The 20,803-nt window shown below is 37.6% G+C and overlaps 1 protein-coding gene across 5 annotated transcripts in view; it reads right to left on the bottom strand.

The window, feature by feature from the left end:
- The window catches only part of LOC126369402 (tropomodulin-1), a 72,257-nt gene that overhangs the window by 30,557 nt on the left and 20,897 nt on the right, over positions 1-20,803 (bottom strand). For 3 of the 5 annotated variants that reach the window (XM_050013801.1, XM_050013799.1, XM_050013802.1), the window contains exon 1: positions 15,891-16,293. The exons of 1 other annotated variant lie outside the window; for it this stretch is intronic. In XM_050013801.1, coding sequence (XP_049869758.1) covers positions 15,891-16,022 — 132 coding nt within the window. In that variant the 5' untranslated portion in view covers positions 16,023-16,293. Of the gene's footprint in view, positions 1-15,890; positions 16,297-20,803 lie in introns of those variants that run through there. One more of the 5 variants, XM_050013805.1, reaches the window with a different exon arrangement.

Below are 20,803 nucleotides of genomic sequence, written 5' to 3'. Positions count from 1 at the left end.
TTATTTAAACAATAGGAAATAAGGAAATATATACCTAACACCTGTTGTAGTCTATTGAGTTGGTTAGTTTTGCTTTCTTCTAACTCTTTTTATGGGCCATTTCTATACATATTCATATGGAAAATGACAACTTTCTTTATTTGCACTAGCGTCTTTATAGTTTTTGATTGTATAACCATATATTACATAATTATCTTTTGTGAGGGACTTGTACTTGGAAATCATGTGTTAGAGATATCCAGAGAGAGCCACACCCTCCTAGTGCATCTAGGATGTGTGTTTGTCATGAGCAATATCATTAGAACCCTGTCGCACTATTGTATTTGACATTTAATGACACTTACGGTTTAATTTGTCAATAAAGTTAATGTGACATGGTTTCAAAGTGCATACCTACATATTAGTACTCGCGACCGTATATCCCATCTTAATAGCTTAGTCTAGGTTCTATGAAACGTCTTTCAAAACAAATGGTATTAGCAAAGTTCAGCCGCGTGTGATCAGACGCCCGCGAGACGGCTGGTGATGTCATCACCTCACCAACACAAGTTGCCGTCCCGTTAACGCGCCCACCATCGAATATACGCTCGATTCTTAGGGCTGTCAAAGTATACCTTACGTATAAGTGAATAAACATAACATTAGCTCCAGATTGGGGTCATGTACGGTCACGAGCATTAATATGTATACTCTTTGGTACCATGTCACATTAACTTTTTTGACAAATTGAACTGTAAGTCTCACTAAATGTCAAATATGTTAGTGCGACAGAGTCCTAAAGTGGGTACATATATTGCTCATGACTGTAATAGGTTCAAGATAAATTATGAAGTTCTGATTACTAAATAAAGACATATCTAAAACCGATGAAAACATTTTCTTTTTTCTATTTAAATTAATTATGAATTTTAATCAAGGAAAACTTAATAATAAGTTCGACATTTTATCACGTTTTTCTATGACGTCACAGTGTTCTTTTCATTATAAATTTTATTAGTAAAAAGTAACCGATTTGACTAGTTGGAAACTAGCCTATTGTGGTAGTCAGAGGTACATCTATCGCACGATGAACTAAGTACCCACACCTCACAGAGAGCAATACGCCAGCAGATCGGAGGGGAGTAGCCATAGTTTGAATTTCTCGTTACAAAATGTTCATATTCACACAAATTATTGATACCCTCAGCCCTAAATGCCTTTCGATCACTACCTAATAATGACGGTACCATAACCGGCTACTCACAAGTTTGTCGGTATATCGTCACTCACAAATACCGGTTTGTGAGCGTCTACTTAAGCTGACGAACTTCCAATCTTGATGCTTGAGGAGAAACTGCGATTTCACACTCGCATGATTAGTGAAAAGGGCAGGTTTGACTTACTTGGAATAAAAGCTGTGGAAAGTGGTACTGGGGGAAGTGCGACTTAGACAGCACACGTCCATAATACTGAGTGGAATGGGCAGAACCACAAGTCACCAGAGTGACAGATTACCTACCACCTTTACGCCCGTATGGGTTAATCCAGAAGATACTCTAACCTTAGACCACTTTTACGAGTACCTACGACATGTTTAAGATATTTATTTTCTATATCTCTTTACTAGTCCAGCACGCAGAGTACCAACATTTTGGCAAATCGGGATTAAGTCCTGAAAGCGTTATGAAAGGAATAAAACCTATGTGGAATGGAAATAAAAGCTTGGGAAATCAGCTTCACACAGTTTATTATTTTCTTGTCACATTAACAATTTATTATGATCGTTTCGCCATTTCGGGCAAAAAAAGTCACACCCCTCATAGATTAATCTAGAATATTGCCATAGACAAAAAATATATATCATAGACCTCTTTCTTCAGGTATACATTCGTTTCTTGGAATTTTAAAATCCTACACCTACTTATATAAGTTGGTACCCACCCTTTTAACTTGCGTGCAGGTAAAAAAGTCGTTGGAATACCATGGAACCAGGCACTTTTATTGAAATTGCGACATTTCATCCACTTACACAGGTGTCATTTTCCATAAAAAGCTATTTTTTTTATTATAGATATTATAGAATTATAGATTATTCCCACGTTAGTCACTGGGAATTTTCACTCCTTAGAGTAAGTACTTAAGTACCTAGCTTACCTACGTATAAGGTTTATTACCGTAAAATCGTAGGTAATACCGGAGTTTACCGGACAGAACCATTACCCGATGAACATACCAAAACGAAAGGGGAAATGTAAAATTGGTAGGTACCTACCTTCCTACCTAACTATATGTAAGTATATTAAATATAGATAAATCGTAACATTTCTATAAGTATTAGGTATATAAGTTATGTAGAAAAAGGTAGGTTCAGGTAGGGTCAGAGTTCAGACGCGTTACTTTAATATTCTTACTTATTGATCATTGATGTTTGTGCCTAGCAGCTTTAGGATAAATGAACTCTATAAAATTTCGGATCGTAATAACATACTTAATAGAAATCATTAAAAATATAGCTATTTTCATTCTGGTTGCGTACGCGCTGATCGTAAATTTGAAAGTAATTTTCTCACTCACTTTAATTTTAGTGTCATATTTTTGGCACAATCATGTTGAAAATAACTCAATTTCGTACAACTACATTAATGTATTATATGATAATGATAATATAGACATTAAGGCCTAAATATAAATCTTTATAATTTCTTTATTACTAACGTAAAATATGCTGATAATATTCTGAACGACTGGTAGCAAAGGAAAAATACGCGTTCAGCTACCTATGTAGGTATAATAGTGCTATGTAGGCTAATAGGTATACGAATATACACTCGATAAAACAAATACCTATACTTAATACAGAACTCGCATCGAAGAAGTAAGTAGGTAAAGTTCTCGGCTTCGGCCAAGGCGTTGCACTTTATAGCTATCTCAATGAAATCAGAACGATGATGCGATCGTGTCTGAAGCTATGCACACAGCTCTCATGCCACGTTTGTCGCGTCGCGCGTGGCGTGTTTTATATCTTCTAATAGCCGTACGACATCTAACTAACGTAGATAGCGTCGCTGCCCCTATTGGCCAAAGCCTTCGATATAATTCACGCCGCGGCCCGGTTGTCGTGCAGACGGGTTTATCATCGCTATCATGCCACTATCTGCGAGATATCGTTGCCGTGTATTGAACTCTGAAGAGTACAATTGAAATATCGTTTTGTGATTCATAATATTACTACCCAGAGGAGCCCAGATCAGTCGCGTATTTTTTAAGTCACCCAAAAAAAAAGTACCAAAGTAAGTACATTGGCGGCTTTTTTATCTACGTAAAAACGGTTAAGTGCTTGTGGAACACACCATCTTTTTTTATAGGTCTGACGCCATATGACATTAACTACTTAGCGCTGAGGGCTCTCACATACCTAATCTTATTCGATGTATCGTTCGTTTTTTATCGATTTATTATCTTTATAATTCGAAAAGTTAACAACACACAGGTTCGAGATTTTCACTGGCGATTTAAAGATCACGATCAGTTTAAAATGTACTAAATATATTTAGTTACTTACTTACCTAAAAGGTAACTACATTAAACATTACATTGAAAAGACAAAAAATGCAGGAGGAGTGTGAAAAACAGACAAAACTTTGGCACTTGTTTCCCTTTATCTATCTACCCTCAGGAGAAAACTTGTAAAGGAACATATACTTAGGTTAATAAGTAAGTAAGTAAGTATGTTTCGTATTCCCCTAGCATCAACTTGTAAACCGTATTATCTATATGCAAAGTACGAACTTACTAACATAAGATAATATTTTCACACGATTGCCTATTTGGTCATAGCCAGCCGTATATAGAAGGTGATGTTTATGCTCGTGGAATGTTAATTAAACCAATGCAAGGTATCTGCATGATGCAAAACGTATTTACTTTAAGTGAATGTGAAGAATTCTAATATGCAAGGCCTGCTAAATGATTACCACGTTTGCCGCAATCACTTTAAACATTAGAATGTGTTTCCTGTGACCTAAAGCCAGTTCCTAATTGTATTTGTCCAAGTTGGAAACAAATCGTAGATTAAGCCATGAGATGTAGGTACAGATATATTCATCTTCTTATATCGTGTCGGTGGAGTCTGTTGTGATTAGTTGTGAGGTGGATTACCAACCTCTTCAATTTATGTTCAGAATGCTTTAGAGAGATGTAAAATCTGTTGTAAAATACACGAAAGATAAATCGTAGTAAGTAACAAGGTGATAACTGGGGGGATAGAAAGGCCCTAAAGGCCATATTGAAGCTATTTGACATTTCTTGACACTGCACACTCACTTTTATATGCACAAATACCAAATTGCAATATTGCTTTTTATATGAATTGCCTTGATGTGGCCTTTGTATGCCCCCGGGTTACTTGTCGTCATCAAGCATCTAATTACACAGAATAAGAGAGGTACGGATTCTGATCCAGCCCTCCGTGGTTGTATACTTAGCGGTGAGATATTTGTTTAAGTATTCCTTACCACGAAGCAGACTATTTATAAAATCACGTTGTTTGTCGACCTGTGTGGCAGTATGTCATACACTTTATCTTCTTTGCTCTTCATTTGGGGCGGTAAATTAGCGTATTTTAGTGTAAATTATCTTCCAGTCTACACACGTGCTCCATAAGTCTTTAATATCGCTCGGATAGCTGTGAAATATTCTCTCCTTGCCAATTTCTACGTCTCTCACCTCACGGATGCCTTGCTAAAAATACCATCACGTGATACAGTCTGTTGTGATATAAATTTGCCCTAATAAACCGTCTACCTAGACCCAGTTCGTGGTAGGAAGCGAGTAAAATCTTGTTACCAAAATGTATGTGGGTTGTATTGACCTTCGGACGGTACGGAATGTCCACCAAGTCCAGAATTTATCATAGTTGGTGAACGAAACTATAAATACGCGTTGTTTGGTTTAAAAGCTGTATTGTTTAGTTCTCTCTCTGGTTTTATTTTATTCAAAACATAATAGTCTGTTGTTTTGTTTGCATTGTCGTGTTTTTAGTTTTCTCCTATATTGGTTTATAACATTGTACCGTTTTGTGCCTAATTGAATACTTATTTTCATAATGAGAACATGTCGTCGCCGATGTCGCTACCAGGTGAGAGCCTTCAGCGCTCCCCATTTGTCCGGCGAAGTAGTTGATGCCACCTGCGGCAAATCTACAATAAGTAAAAAAAAAGCCGATGTCGCTAACTGATGTAACTGAAATTTTTGGCGAATCTGATTTGCAATCTTTGCCATTGTCATTATGACACAAATTATTCTAGCAAAAAATGCAGATACGTCAGTTTATAAAGTCACCCACGATGTTAGAGTCGTTTAGGGGCAAACATTTTCGCTATTTCTATCAGTATAAAGGTAGTAAAATGCTTGCTTGCGCAAATAGGCACCTATAATAAATGTTTGAACTTTCCCATTTCGTATGCTACGCCACAATGTTTCCGTTTCCCAAGAAATATACTAAAAGGTGTCAGAAGACTCACATTTCTCACGCGACGTGAGATTGCATTTCTCAAAATATTATTAAAGCCACAAGTAAGTAGGTATGTGCTCCAAATTACATACATTTCCCAGATTAAATTACTTTCAAACATAATGTTTATTTAAAGAAATCTCGAATTTACAACACTAATTTCTAGATTTAACACTTTAGTCGTTTTCCGGGTTCAGAGACCTAATTTTAAGACAAATTCATTTAGAAATATTTTAATCTAAATACCTACTAACCCACATACATTGCTGTAAGCTTTTCTAGTGTTATTAGTAGGTATTATAGTCGTATATTTTAATTATCCCGTTGATTGGTACCTGTCTGAAATTATTTACGTAGGTAACTACTTAGTTTTTACTACTTAAGTTTTCCCGATGCGTTTATCGTCATTTTTTGAAGAAATATAGACACTAGACAGTGATATATTAACAAACAGGCTAACACATGTACCTTGGTACTAAATAAGTATTCAAGTGCCTACTTATATGATTTCAGGATAATTTCTAAGAAGTTCGAGAAAAAAATCAGTATTTTGAGTTAATCTATTTCTCCCATACCATGCTTGGACAAATCTAATTTCTCACTTAGATTTGACTTTCATATCAGAGAAATGTTTGTGCCGCTTGAAGTATGATGGTCTAGTGGTGAAATAGAGCACTTCAAACACAAGACAGGTGTTCTGAGATGTGTTACGATCGTTATGGCATCACATTGGCAGCAGATCGCATCTAGGCTTGACGACAATTTTATAACGAGTCTTCATCTCGTAATTACACCTTTGTTTTCTTTTTTCCAGCTCTAATAGGTACTCTTGTTATTACTTGTTCTTGTTTCTTGTTTGTCTTATTGTTGTTAGGTTTTCATGTTGGTACACTTGAGAAAACCACTCTACAAACTGAACTTATTACTTTATTACTAGAAACATCTAAAAGAAAACACCACACAACATCGCTATCAAGAATCGAATCCGAACCCCCTGACCTAGGCCTAACCACTACGCCACCTCGTGATGGACTCCAACCAAGTAGTTAATGCCATTTGCGGCAAATCTACACTAAGTCACGTCAAAAAAACGAAGAAAATATCGTGATAGAGGTTGTTAAATTAATTGTGTTAAAATTGTGAAATGTGATCATTTCATAAAGTCCAAATCAGAAGATTTATGGGTCTAACTACTTAGTATTTGTTTATGTAAATTCCAAACATTTTCATTTTAATCATTTTGGCGAATTCTGGCGTTAACAGCGACTCCCCGAACGACGATTCCCGCTACGGCGCGGGGATTGTCGTCGCGTCTGTCAATTGCTTGTACAGTTCAAAACACAATTTAATCACGCTAGAATCCGCTAGATACAATATTTTTAAGCATGAAATACTTAATTGTATTTTGGTTCACTTTCATTCTAGGTCATCTGTTCGGTGCCGATGACGTGTAGTTTGCAAAGATTGATAGGTTACTTTCAAAATATCCTACGCTAACTGTCCATCAACTGTGTTGGCTTTTGCACGTGTCTGTACCTGCAAACTCTATTCTAGTCATCAAATTTAAACTCGCCTTCATCTTTGCAGATATAATGTGTTCGTAGGTGTCAAGTGGTCAAGAGTCGTTTAATTCTGAGATCGTACATCTTCCAACACTCAACCTTCTAGTTATAGTCATTTGGCAAACTTTACTATTCAATATTTCATTCCTAATTAGCAACACATTTAGCCTAATCAGTCACATCTGATTAGTGTTTCCAGTTTCGCGTATTTTGAGCGCTTTTGTGCAAGGCATTCATTCAGTAATATTTGTGTGTGGGTGTGTTTTATAGCCATTATGTTTTATAAAAAGGCCATTACCAAACCATCTTGTTTCTTTTTTCTTATTAAACACTCGATTAAACTCATCATATCAAATCAAATATACTTTATTGCACAGAACCAAACTCATGCCTATGATAAGGTATGGGTTTAGGAAACTAAGGTGAAAATAATACAAATTGTATTATTTTAGGAGGAGCTCGGTGGTGCAGCGGTAAACGCGCTCGGTCTGCGATTGTTGAAGTTAAGCAACTTTCGCAAAAGCCGGTCATAGGATGGGTGACCACAAAAAAACAAAGTTTTCATCTCGAGCTCCTCCGTGCTTCGGAAGGCACGTTGAGCCGTTGGTCCCGGCTGCATTAGCAGTCGTTAATAACCACCAATCCGCACTGGGCCCGCGTGGTGGTTTAAGGCCCGATCTCCCTACCCATCCATAGGGAAGGCCCGTGCCCCAGCAGTGGGGACGTTAATGGGCTGATGATGATGATGATGTATTATTTTAGATACTGTTCCAAATCGTACTGTGAAATTGAGAAAGTCCCGCTCTCTTATTTCTTTTGTTTTAAGTTTTACATTCTCGATATGATTCATATTTTCATCGTCCACAGTCCATCGTTTATTCTTAGTACAATTTTGATATTGCAGCGTAAGTATAGCACACGTCGGGATTAGTGACCGTGACGCGATTATTACTCATGCGCAAGTCATCTGCGCAGTATCAAAACTAGAAGAAAAAGATGTAGTGAAGATCCCACTAATCAACAAAGTACTCAGTTCCCATGATCCTTAATAAGGTGCCAGAACCTGTATGTGGATTTCTGTTGATATTTACATTGAGAAAAGTTACCTTAAGCTATGACCAACATACCTTATTTACTTCATCATCTATGTATGTCATAACAGCCTCCGTGGTCTAGTGGTTAGAGCGTTAGGCTCACGATCTGGAGGTCCGGGTTCGATTCCCGATGGGGACATTGTCGAAATCACTTTGTGAGACTGTCCTGTGTTTGGTAAGGACTTTTCAGGCTTGAATCACCTGATTGTCCGAAAAAGTAAGATGATTCCGTGCTTCGGAGGGCACGTTAAGCCGTTGGTCCCGGCTATTAGCCGTAAAAACACCTCCACCAATCCGCAGTGGAGCAGCGTGGTGGAGTATGCTCCATACCCCCTACGGTTGATTGTGCCCAGCAGTGGGACGTATATAGGCAGTTTATGTATGTATGTATGTCCATCAACGTACACGATTTCAAGGATTTCTTTATGGACGAAATGGCTGCGAATGGAACAAAGAAAGATGACTAATAAGGAAGGAAAAGAAAAAACAAAGAGACAGACTCAAGGTTTAGAATAACAAAGTAAAGAACAGGAAAGATGAAAGAAAGGAATTTGAGGAAGCTAAAAATAAAGTAACTTTCATATACAAGAGAAAACTTTAAACAATACTATTGGTGGAGTTAATAAAGACGAGGGTGACTATATTCTTGGTAGCAAATACCTACTTACATGAATCTCCTACTTTAAAAACCTAAAGTACAGTTTCCATTTGTCTGGACAAAAATACAATATTAATATTTAATTTTATTTATTTTATTTTATTTAAGGAAAAAAAAACATAACAGTTGAAAACTAATTACAGGTTTCCACTGATAGTATGTATTTATGTATGCCTTATACATTCAAAACGCTCTTGTCTTACTCTGACCTTGATCTTCACAAAGAAAAATGTGCTTCTGATAATAACGTTCCATCTGTTTCAGCAGTTTTACTTTAAAACGTACCTGGTTAACAGAAAAGTTGTTTTCATTTTCCATTGTGATATGTCCTTAGTTTCTTTGCGTATTTTACTCTATGAAACTAATACTTTACCAGTTTTATTTATTCAACTTTGATTGCCTTAATTTTAAGGGATTTAATAGTTCCCTTTTAATTTATGTTTTTGTTCCGCGTATCACACGTTCTATATTTTGGCCTTGGCGCAGATACATTATAATATGATTTGCTTTTTGCGTATCTTACTTTTTAGCAGCTGTTGTGCCAGTCAAATATTATCTGTTTCATGCATTGCTTCACATCTCGGTTTTAAACCTTGAACCTCACATAGCGACTCGCTCTTACAAAACATTTAGTAGCCTCACCTCTCTCTACTTCCTACACATTGTTTGTCGTGACCAACGACGTCATGTCCAAGCATATAAATATCTGTTACGTCTGTGTCATGGCTATGACTTTATACCAACATTCTCGTTACGTCATTTGTTACACTTCGCAAATCCTACTACAGCTTTGTGATCAAACAAACGTACACCTTTATAGGAGTGTTTTCATGTATTCTTCGGATAGGTAATGTTTACGCTTTCTATCCGTATGCAACCTTGCGAATGTATTTTTAGCCCCATGGCTTTTATTTGATTTCCAAAAATGTACCTATCTGGCTTCAGGCAGAGCTGTGGGTTCTATTTTAGACCTGGCTGCACGCAATTCAATAGCGTTGTATTTAAAAACAACTTGTTGAACGAGTTTCAACTCTGCACTCTTAATTCGAAGATAGCATTTTGTTTGAGTCCCGTATAAATAACGAATTCGATTGAAATTCTTTCTGTTTTTACAATGGAGCTTGATATTTTTAGCGTTTCAGTGTCCTCTTGTCTCATGTTGAGTTATGGAGACTTATGTTTCTATTAAACGTTCAGATTTATTGGTTTTGACATGCTTCGTTTCCTGCATCTTTATATTTTGCATTTTATAATGAAATAACCGCTTTTTTTATAAATGCATTACCATACTGCTATCACATTATAGAAACATTTTTAATTTTGTAATTAATACCATCCTTGGGTACCTAAATTTCGTAAATGAGTTCAAAAACAGATGATACAAGTGACTTCATTCATATTTCTGGCGTATTTGTAATACGTGTAAATTTTTTAAAGTGGACAAAATGTGTCGTTCAGTACTTGGCTCGCATTGCGTTGGTCGGTTGATGGTTGTCGTGGGCAATTAGCACTTGTGTCCGCTGTCATCGAGTCACTTTGACGAACCTGAACCGTTTGTGTGTATATCTCAATAGTTCAATAACTATGGCAATCATGTCACCGGTATGTCTGATAGGGGCTGAAAAGGTTAATGTTTAATTCTGGCTGATTTTTCAATTACGATACAAAGAACATTTATCATATTTCTAAAATTTGTCGCAGTATCACTTGCAATATCCTGTAGTTAATAGTCAATTTTCAATTCCAGGGGGTTAAAAAGCAATCCAACTAAAAAAGCAATTTCTAAAACTTTGAAATTTTTTGATATTGCGCACTTTCGTGGCCTTTTTAACCCCCAGCCCCAATACATGAATCAGTACAGAACCCGTTCTGTCATGCAACGTTAATAAACCCTTAACGAACCCTAGCAAGTATCTGTCCCAACAGTTACGTTCCCACGACAAGACAATAAATCAACTACTCGTCAACATTTTCAAAAATGACAGGTCCACAGATTACTGACATTTGCAGCTTTAGGCGAGGAATGTCCCACTTATTTCGGGCAGTTTCTACAAATATAAACATTTCTTCGGGGGCAGAGGGCGATGACCTCCCAGGCGTTCCCGGACTGTTTTATCATCCGTTACTACGACCATTTTTATTTCTAGAATACTAAGTCTATGCATTCTTTCTATATCATCTTGCTGATGAAAGCTTGCCTTTTCCTAATGACTTTTAGTGTCGAAATATTTTCAGTACCATTTAGGTTAGACGGCTTCCTGTCTGTGGTTAAATTTGTAGCTATCCCCATACTAGTAATGTCATGATTATCTTTTTAAACCCACCTAAGTAATTACACGATATTACATTGCAATCCGTAGACATGTGTCTATAATCAATTCGTAAATGTGGCTGATCTAGTCTATGTATATCGAACAGGTTGCATGGAATCTATGGATATCCGGTTTGCAGGAACGTTTGTTGAATACCAATAATCCTGGAATTCCTAATGGTTTAGTCCAAATTAGAATTTCCGACCGATTAACTTGTGTTCGGAATGTCTAACGCAGTTTCGTTGAGAAACCTTGTTCTAAAAGTACTTTGGGTTTACTGTTCGGCGTAAGTAAATTTTATTAATATTCCTGACCTAGCGTCACAAGCGATTTATTGTTGCTGCTTCTGCTATGAGAAATGTATCATTAAACACGAAGTGAGCCGCCGAAATTAGATTCGAGTACCTACAAAGTATTGAGTATTAAGGAAACGGTAATGCCTAGTATGTAGAGCAGCACATTCAATGAATCATACTTCTGTTTACATTAGCTTCAACGTTAACATTGTTAGCACTCGAATTAGAAATGTTGGGAAATCGTTCTGAATTGAAAAACCTATTTGAAACAATATTGAGATGTTTACGAGCATCTGTCATAAAAGTTCATCAACCTGCACCATGTGTAATGAAATAAAATTCGAAAATACTTTTAAGCTGCGCATGATTTTCAATCATTAGGTACAACATTATACCTATTCTAATCTATGGGATATATAGGTATAGTCCTCCTTCCGACAACGGCGACCTCAGTCTCTTCTCTCAAGGAAGCAAGGATCGTTACAAGCCCATCTATAACTACACCCTCAATGATGATGGTGTATCATATCATCAAATGCAATTCAAACAAAAAACTAAAGGAATTTACAGTAATCTTAAGAACTTCAGCAGCTATTACGTAGTACGTACACGGAAAGAGTAGTTTCAGGGGGGTTAAAAAGGCCACATCGCAGCAATTCATCTAAGAAAGCAATATTGCTTTTTGGCATTTGTTTGCATTGCGCACTTACTTTTATATGCGCAAATGTCAAATTGCAGTATTGATTTCTTAGATGAATTGCTTCAATGTGGACATTTTAACCCTCTAGATCTTATAAATGTGGTTACAATTGCAATATTTCTGTCAACCACAATACTATACAGCGTTGGTGGACTAATATGTAGTTACGCAAATTATTACGTACCTATGTCAATTTAGTGTTCTGGAGACAATGTTTTGTATGTAGGTACAGTGTTTCTTTACTTAAACTCCCTCGCAAAAATCGCTCCCTCGTAATAATCGCATTTTCGAATACTTAATGCGTATTTCCATATTCTTCAATTATTTATTTTTTACAACAAAAAAGTATTTAGTTCTCAATTCAAATCCTAATAAACGATAAATCGAATAATCGATGAATATCGGAAATTAGTATTTTCGTTTGTTTGTATTCGGACTTGCGATGTCTGACGAGGGACATTAATTAGACAAAATAATAAGAAAAAAAAACAACACAGTCAAGTCGATACACAGGTAGGGAAATTGTTTTAATTACTTATGTTCATATCTAAAGTAAGACAAATGTGTTACTTATACGTGACTGTACCGAAGAGTATGTTGTCAATGAAAAAATAAACTTGGACTTTTCAACCAGTCAATAAAAAAAAAACGTTATAAGTAAGTACTTAGATAGTGATCATTATTGTTTCGTAACTCTAGTCAGTACTGTTCCTTATTGTTCTTATCGCTCGAAGTGCCTCCATTTCCTTTTCCATTATCTTCTGTTCACAATACGGAGGTAGGTCTACTTATAACAGATAACGTCAAGTGTCGATTTGCAACATACAACCCGATGAAATGTTACTACATTTCGTGGAAGACTCAACTTTGTTTCGCGATGGTTCATTGTCTCGAAACAAAGGGCTATATAATCTCAGCAAATGCCTGCTTACCTTTGTGTGGCAATTTCGTTTTGTTTATATAATTTGCACATTCATCATCATCATCATCAGCCCATTAACGTCCCCACTGCTGGGGCACGGGCCTTCCCTATGGATGGATAGGGAGATCGGGCCTTAAACCATCACGCGGGCCCAGTGCGGATTGATGGTTATTAACGACTACTAATACAGCTCGAGATGAAAACTTATTTTTGTGGTCACCCAGCACATTTGCACATTATTATATAGTTATTAAGGTTAGTTATTGCTTTGGCCTTATGACTCAATTTCGCGGTTTTGGGTGGGGTGGATAAAATTTATAACATGAACTTTTTTATGGGATATGTTTACTGCATAATGGTCTTAAAACTTTTTGTGTTCTTCTACTTTAACGAGATTGTAAGTTTTAAGTACCCCCGGGCCCGATATTGGGTATATGTTTCTTAAAACTGTTATTACAGTTTTCCAGCCTTATAGTCCAACTCAGAACACAAAATAGACATAAGTTTCCGCATTTCAAAGAAAGTACCTATCTCTAGCATATTTTACTCCAAGCTTTCACACCACAATCGAGATACTACACATTACATATTCCAAGCATAATAGAACATTGCTTATACAATTCACAATCTGCTAATTCGCATGGTAAGTTTGCTTCGCTACTCACGACGTTAGCGCACGACTATCAAGATGATCGTCACGAGAAAGGTGTACGCGTTTAAATTACGAAATTGACTGTTTAAAGCCCGAGACACGAATGTTTGTTTGCTGATAAATGCCTGTGCTTTGTTTAAGTGAGGGAAAGCTTACGATGTAAGTAGTGAAGGTAAACACTAGTGATTTATTTGCTTACGATATTTCTGAGAAAATTGAAAGATTTGAGAGGCGGATCGAGGAATCCAATACTGTCATTGCAACATAAGATAAGCTCACGACTATACCCCAATGAGGTAGCTAGAGGTACTTCCATCGTAAGGTGGACTAAGTAGCCACACCTCACCGACCTTTCTGTTAGTGTCATTGTATTCTGTAAACTGGGGTAACGACGGTCACAAGTCAGATATTTTACGGATTAACAATAATTAAATCCTGATGCGATTTAAAAAAAAAATGTACATTTATTTTTGTCCAGTATTTTACAATAACAAAATTGTGGGCCTCCCAGTAAGCAATTTGATGTGCTCGTGTTGGAAGTGACCACGCTGCTTCCGAAGGTTACAAATTAATTATTAACCTTTTTCTAAAAAAAAAAAAATTAGAAATTTGCGAAAATATATCAGTTTTTTTCTCTTACAAAAGCATGACTGACAACCTCTTCGTAGTTGTATCACAATGAAGCGCAAAAGCTTTGCTTGGGAAAAATAATTACTCATATTAAACCTCATATTTACTAAAGATTATAATTTAACCATAAAAGACGAAATTAATAAGAAACAAGACAAATCATAATGAGAAGCTTATTCTTAATAATGTCAATACGAGTGCTGTTGCAAAAAGTACCGTTACAACTCTTAAAGATAAAACGGTAGATATACTGAGAACATTTGCCTGAGAGGTTCAAGAACTGACCACACCAAATAGGGATGATGTTGATGACCTCATCACGACTGAGTTCGTTCACCTCAGAGTTGCCGCAGGCATTCTGCGTAATGGCATACACCATCTTGCTATGAAAACTATAGTAATGCTTTGTGAGGATTTAGAGAGAAGTATAATTTTATAGACTGATAAGATTGCTAAGAATGAGACTGTTTTGCTAATTAAAGCGCAGATTTGAAATATTGTTGTTGATGCTAAAAGGAAACTCTTTGGTGAATATTAATTACCTTTTGATCTTCGGGTGCTTCCGCATAAAAGAAATTTTACAATACAATAAGGCACAGAACTAAGGTTATTTATATTACTTAGAGATTAAAAGTGAAGAAAGCTCATCATTATTTTAATGATGGCTTTACGGAACATTAGTATTCTATGTAGCGTAACTTTATGCTACAGACACGAAAATTGTTCCGGCAACCGAGCCAAATTGGAGATAAAAGTGAAAATAAAAAATACATGTCAACATTTAAAAAACACGTTACGTCAATCAAATGTACCTACAGAAAAATAAATGTTAGAAATATTTGTAAACATACGTGCTCATTGCAGTTGTAATAAAAATTTAGATGTTTTGGTGGATCGAGGATTTGTTAAACGACTTTCAAATGTCTTAATTTCGGCTGGCGTTCGTGCTTTGGGCTTTTTCACAAGTTAGAAGGGCTTTTTGATTACGGAAACATTTAGAGAGTCAGATAACGCTGCTATTAGTTCGAGTGTTTTCAGCAAAAATTCTCATTATTTTTAGCGGGCAGACGAGGTGCGTCAGTTGATTTATAAGAGAGTTGACAGTTGACGCTTGTCCGAGACTCGCCTTCACCTTGGTCCCTGCTGTTTTATATCACGAGCTTGCATTGACAGCGCCCGTGACACCAGTAGCACTCTTCCAAAATAAACACCTCAACAATGATACCGGCTGCAATAAAAATATATCTGTCTCTAGCTTCCCCTCGTTATTTTGATACACGATTTCAAGTTAAAAATGAATCTGGAGTCGCATTTTTCGTCTAGCTTTACATTCCTGTAATCCCGAGAGAGCTTGGAACGTTCCTGCTCATTGTTGCTGGGCGAAGTAGCGTCCACATTTTTTTTGGAGTAACATCAAGGAAACCAGTTATCAATGACCCTATGACAGTAATTTCTATATAAAAAGGATCTCTTCGATTCACGTACGTGCCCAAATAAGTCGGCGAGGTGATAGACTTACTGCGCAGGTGATGAAGGTCATATAATTTTAGTCGGCAGGGGTCTGGAAACTTACTCGGAGTGTCGGCACACGAGAAGTCTTGGTGGTGGTGGTGGTGATGGACTCCTCCACCACCGTCTCCTCCACCTCCACGTCGTCGTCGTTGTCGTTGTCGTTGTTCCATGGTCCAAAGACTTCCGTTGTCATTGTCAGTAATTCCTTTATCACCCACAGCACAGAACTCAAACAGGCTTTTCACACACATTCACTCCACTGTTATCGAATAGATTTGAACGTTGTCGAAATTACACAATCGGGTTTTTAAATTCGAAATTCGTATTGTTCTCTTTTATTAGCAGACAATGCGGTACCCATTGCTGAGCAAGGGTCTGATGATGGTATATTGTATTATTTATTCGAGTTCGGGCGACTGCACTGCGTACGCGGCCAGAGCTGATCTTGCTCAAAATCCCACTGGAAAACTGAAATAACCGCGGCGAACAAAAAGCACCAGCCAAAACATTTCACGTGCGGGCGTATTATTAGTTGGACGATCTAGCCGAAAGAGTAAAGTGTCGCTGTGGCCTTTTAACAAATATATTGTTTTATTGTAATCTTCCGCGTCTTTTATCATTAGTATCGCGGATTTCAGCAATTATCTTGATCCTTTGCGTGGTTGGAGAGATTTAAAGCGACGCAAATGGCTCTTTGCTGTCACCTTAGAATGTTTTGCTTTAATCCAGCAAACTGCTGGTCCCTCGACAAATACGTCCGCGTGTAAACGTGTATGTTCTTTGATTTTATTCCCTCCTTGTTCAGCGTAACTTGTGGCAATTGGCGCAGTGTCTGACATTTATAACACGAGTTTATTTAATTAACAGGTATTCTTGGCTCAAGCGGAGTATTTTCTTAACAATGTTTTGTTCTGGTGTGTTTTCCAACCGTAAGGTTATGTAACATTCGTATCTATACGTGTATTAGATTTCATGTTTATTGCATAGATCATGGTTTGAAATGACACTAACGACTTGATATTTTTCATGCGACGTTTGTGACTGAACGTGGTGACTTTGCGATGGACAGATCTGTTGGTAAATTTCCAGCGTTCATGATTTCCAGGGGGAGCAGTATTGTATGCAGCGGTCCAGGGCCAGCGTCGGCGTAGGCGCTGACAGCTCTCCACTTAATATAAATACGCGGCTTCTAACACCCCGCGATAAATCCGTACCGCACGTCGCGCCCAACGTCCGACTAGCTATTTTAACAGCTTATCGATAGAGTCCTCTATCGAACGATACACTCCACTAATCGCTACACGATTTCCTGGTAATAACCGCTGATCCTCAAAATTCCAACTTGCGTTCATTAAAATAAAGCATGTAATACACCACAGACAACTTGTGGGTCATCTTTGGCATATTTTCAGGTTTTTTTAAGCAGAAGTAATTGAAAATCGGACCGAAAACTTCTCGTGTTAAAAGAACCATCTGGTAGAGTAAACAGCAGGTGGTAGACGTTAGGAAATTTGATCGCAAATGATTACAGAACCAAACAATTAGGAAGTTAAGAAAGAACAGCCATTTTAGTGATGCTATTAACATAATTAGGATGTAACTTAAGGAAGTATTTGCATATTATGCTAAGTTGGGAAAGTAGCGCTTGTGACTGAGTTGGTTGATGGATATTTATTTAAACTACATTTAATGTTCATATACATTAACGCGTTAAGTGTTTAGTGTAAATGAGTTTTGTCTTCCATCTTTGATATGATAACACTTACGTAACTGCGCGCGGGTCTTCACAGTATCCGGTCGCAAGACCTGCCGACGCTCTCGCCGCATGACGTCGATACTCCAAGGACTTACCTGTAATTACAATCAGAATTAAACCCGGATGCATTAGTAAGTGTGGGAGCAGAAATAGATTCGTTTCGGATGTGTGGTAGTAAACATGAGAGTTGCGCCGGCGCAGCGGCGTCAACCGCGGCCTGCCATTGGCGCTCACCTGTCCGCGCGCCCCTGACCTACCCCGCAACTTCCGCACACTATAAATACCGCGACACATCCGCACTTTTTGCACAATATATTAACATTATGCAATGTTCACGCGCACAAATGTTTACAAGAACTAATGGGGCCACATGAATATTAACATAGCATTTCACGTTACGCGCCGCTTGTTAAAAAGAACTGCATTTCGAACACTCATCAACTTCTTCTATCGTGTGGGTTGTGAGGTGGAGTACCAACCTCATCAACCCTGGTGTCAGGGTTACTATTGAGCCGCCAAAGGCCCCTGACATGGCTCATGTAACGACTACTTACTTACATCAGTAAGTAGTAACCGGGACCAACGGCTTAACGTGCCTTCCGAAGCACGGATCATCTTACTTTTTTGGACAATCAGGTGATCAGCCTAACGAAATTAGGGATCACAAAGTGGTTTTTGTGATATGTCCCCACCGGGATTCGAACCCGGGACCTCCGAATCGTGAGCCCAACGCTCAACCACTGGACCACGGAAGCCGTTACTCATCAACTGACTTAATTGTCTTTAGAATAGAACAAGTCTTAAAACCTATATTCGTATCGTACTAAACTATAGTTGTAAAACTACTTATTCGCTGACTGCAGACACAGACAGACAATTTTGATAGCTCGTCCGTTACCTACATTAAATCCTGTATTACGTATGTTTTACGACTTAGCGTAGATACATTCTCAGAACAAACTGAAGAAGATTGTGGACTAATTGGTGGTGAAGTGTATATTGATATTGCTATCCTTGTCTCGGTCGCATAATTGGGAATAGAGCAAGATAAAATCTGGCGATGCGGGACGGTCTGTTTGTACAGGGAGATAGTGTGCTGGTGAGTCGAATCATAACAAGAGGTGTACACTACAGGTGGGTACCTAGAGTAGGTACTCTATGGTATGAAGTAGGTACATCATAATTAAATATTTGTAGGTAGTTTGTTTATCAGCCCGGTGGAGGTTACGGGGGTACAGGACGATTTGATTGTCAGTTTTTTAAGCCATCCGAAGGCTGATGACGTGAGCATAAGGAGCAGGTAATAAACGATCCTGACGACCCGATTGCTCTAGCCATGGAGGCGGCCAGTCAGCTCGCGACAACAAACACTTCAGAACCTTGATACCAACCCTATTGGCGTGGCGTGGTTGACATTTTTCCTCTTTCAGCTCGACTCACTAGTCGATTGATTCATACGGCGACGCTCTGAGGAAAAGTTGGACCTGTTGCTTTAAATTTTGTATCGGGTAAGAGCTCTCAACGCTCCCCCGATATTCATATTTAATGCCATATTAAATGACCAGTAGAAACAAGTTAGCTTAACACAAATCGCTGGTGGAACCACAACTTTAGTAGGGAATTATATCGAGGGCTACGACCAATAGCCGTACGACTTTTATCTACGTAGATTTTTTTTTAATTTAAATAATTCATTAGAATACTTAAATAAATAAAATATTATTTCTTAAGAGTTTGTCCACTGACTCATCTCAGTTTAATTTAAGGGGAAGACACTTTGTTCACGTGTACTTATACACATCATTGTCACTGATTTTTGTATCTACGTAGATACCATACGCTGCGTCTATTGGTCGAAGTTGTCGCGCTGGGGTTGTCGTGCAGCTGGTATGCAATAGGCTAGTTTCCAACTAATCAAATCAGTTACTTATTACTAAACGTCAAAACACAAAATTACTACGGAATTTGTATGAAGTAGCAGTGTGACGTCATAAGATCTCGTTTCTCTTGATTAAAATTCAAAAATAAGTAAAATAGAAAAAGGAAAATGTTTATCGTCAGTTCTAGATCTCTCTTTATTTAGTAATCGAAATTTCATAAGTAATTTATCTTGAACCTAGTCATCATCATCAGCCCATTAACGTCCCCACTGCTGGGGCACGGGCCTTCACGTGCTTTAACGTGAAGTGTGCTTTAACGTGCCTTCCGAAGCACGGAGGAGCTTGAGATGAAAACTTTTTTTGTGTTTGTGTACTTCTTTTTTATTTAATAAGATACAAAACACATTATTTTGATACGAATTTTGTGCAGAAACCTAATAAAACGTATTTGTAGTGTGACATTGAGAACTGAAAATAACCAGCAATAAAAATACACATTCGAGGACCGACAAGTTTACACATGTAATATATTTTTTTATAAAATTGGTAAAAGAATGTGGCAAAAATGTTTTTAATCTGTTCAATTCATTCATGATCTATTCTCCTCTGAGCCAAACACTTCAGCAAATATACAGGGTGTAAGTGACATCGTAACGAAAACTTTGAGGGATGATTAAGGCTATGATTCTGATTTGATATCAGTAGAATTTTCCGTCGCAAAAGTGTGGAACTGAAAATAATAAAAAAGACTAAAATGTTCATGAATTTTCCGTCAGGAAAATCCATGTGATATCTACTCAGAATCATGGTCTGAGTCGTCCCTTTAGTATCTGTTACGATGTCACTAACACCTTTACATGTTTCGATGACTGATGATCACTTTGAGTAAGAAGTATGCTTGCAACAATAGAATAGACGCCTTCGCCTGCCTTCCGAAACACGGATCACCTTACTTTCAAACAATCAGGTGATCCAATATCATAATCAAACTAGGGATCACAAAGTGATATTTGTGGTAAGTCTCCACCGGGATTCAAACTCGGGACATCCGGAGCCCAAAGCTCAACCACTGGACCATAGAGGCCGAGAGGAAGATAGTTTATACGCCTACAGAACTGCAGATTCATCTGCACAATAAAAGAAAACGACTGACTTTACGTCTTTGAATCCGCAAACTCGAGCCAAGTTCCAGAAATTTCGTTAAAATGAAGGAATTAATTAAATTAAATTTACAACGCTTTATAATTGTGATAAACAGGGATAATATATTAAGAAGCCGTGGTAGCCCAGTTTGTAGAACGCTTGCCTCTCACTTTGAGGTCGCAGGTTCGAATCTAG

The sequence above is a fragment of the Pectinophora gossypiella genome, chromosome 9 (assembly GCF_024362695.1).
Source record: "Pectinophora gossypiella chromosome 9, ilPecGoss1.1, whole genome shotgun sequence".
NCBI classification, from domain to species: domain Eukaryota; kingdom Metazoa; phylum Arthropoda; class Insecta; order Lepidoptera; family Gelechiidae; genus Pectinophora; species Pectinophora gossypiella.
Note: the sequence above shows the minus strand (reverse complement) of the source record. Positions and strands in the feature narration are given on the sequence as shown.